This window comes from Gavialis gangeticus, unplaced genomic scaffold, assembly GCF_001723915.1.
Source record: "Gavialis gangeticus isolate Ggan-Ray unplaced genomic scaffold, GavGan_comp1, whole genome shotgun sequence".
Lineage (NCBI taxonomy): Eukaryota > Metazoa > Chordata > Crocodylia > Gavialidae > Gavialis > Gavialis gangeticus.
In genome coordinates, this window is record NW_017729002.1 from 14452152 (window position 1) to 14453475 (window position 1324).

General features: G+C 60.6%; 1 protein-coding gene across 4 annotated transcripts in view; it reads right to left on the reverse strand.

Annotated features, from left to right (window-relative positions):
* NPRL3 (NPR3 like, GATOR1 complex subunit) overlaps nt 1-846 on the reverse strand; it is a 90181-nt gene extending 89335 nt beyond the window's left edge. Inside the window, exon 1 of one of the 4 annotated variants that reach the window (XM_019507497.1) lies at nt 670-846. In XM_019507497.1, the coding sequence (XP_019363042.1) occupies nt 670-787 (118 nt within the window). In that variant the 5' untranslated portion in view covers nt 788-846. The remainder of the gene's footprint in view (nt 1-669) is intronic. The other 3 variants (XM_019507499.1, XM_019507498.1, XM_019507500.1) reach the window with 3 other exon arrangements.
* Between the last annotated feature and the right edge of the window lie 478 nt (nt 847-1324).

Below are 1324 nucleotides of genomic sequence, written 5' to 3' on the forward strand. Positions count from 1 at the left end.
AATTTTAATAACGAGTTTTGAGTTTTTAATCAGAGAATTTTCAATATTTAAATCAGAGAAAACCAGGATCCCTGCTAATCACCTTCTTCTTCTCCAAATGCTTAGAAATGGATTCCTTGAAGGCCTGCTCCATGATTTTTCCAGGGACTAAGGTGAGGCTGCCTGGTCTGTAGTTCCCGGGATCCTCCTTTTTCCCCTTCTTAAATATGGGCACTATATTTCCCCTTTTCCAATTGTCTGGGACCCCTCCTGATCGCTAGGAGTTTTCAAAGATGAAGGCCAATAGCTCTGGAATCACATCAGCCAACGCCTTTTCCGCTTGATCTGGTGCTCTGCTGGGGGAGTGCCCCACTGCCACTGGGCTGTTTGCCCCTCGCCTGTTTGCGGCATGTGTGTGTGTGCAGCAGGCTGCCTACCAAGCGCCAGACCGGGCGTGTCGACCTCATCGGGCCCCACAGGATGCAGAAGCAGAGCGGTCAGGTCCCAGCACTGGGCTCACAGCCCTACTGGAGCCTCAGGCCCCGCCCGCTCCACCCCAGCAAGCAGGCGGCTCAGGGCAGCGCGGGCGGGCCCGACACGACGTGTCCCACTGGGAGGCCGCCGCCGCCACCATTCTCAGCCCGGCCCGGCCCGGCCGGCTCGTCTGCGCGTCCCCCCGCCGCCACTTACCGGCCCGAGTTGCCGGGTGCTCCGGGCCCCGCTGGAAGGGGAAGCGGAAGAGCAGCTTGTTGCCGCGGCTACCCGAGCTGACCAGGATAACGCTGATCGGGCTCGTGCTCTCGCCCATCGCGCTGCGCCCCCTCCCCCCCGCCGCGAGCGCGAACCATAAAGACGCCGCGCCGAGCGGCCTAGAGCGACCTGGCAGGAAAGTGGATGCTATCCTTCCGCCCCTGCGCATGCGCCAGCTTTCAGTGTGCGGCTCAGCGGCTTCTGAGGGCAGGGCGGTGGATGCTGTGCGCGTGGTGCTGTCGGCGTGGCCGCTTCAGGCGTGAAGAGACGGTTCCTGTGGTCATACGGGGCCGCGCTTGCGGGACCCCGTGTGTTTGCAGTGTTCTGCCTGAGCGGCGCTGGCTTTCTCCGCACTCGACCCCGTGTGCACACACCTGTGTGTGACCTGGCTGCTCCTGGGGCAGCGCAGGGCCTAAGCTGCCTCGGGGACATGCTGTTGTTACTCGTGCACCTCACCTGTAAGAGCCACCTCGTGCCAGCACCTAATACAGTGGTTCTCCACCCTTTTCACCCCAAGGTGCCCCTTGGAAAGCACCTTTCACCTTTCTCTCTTCTTTGCCTGCAAAAAGGCAATAGAGCAGCTTTCTGTTGCAAA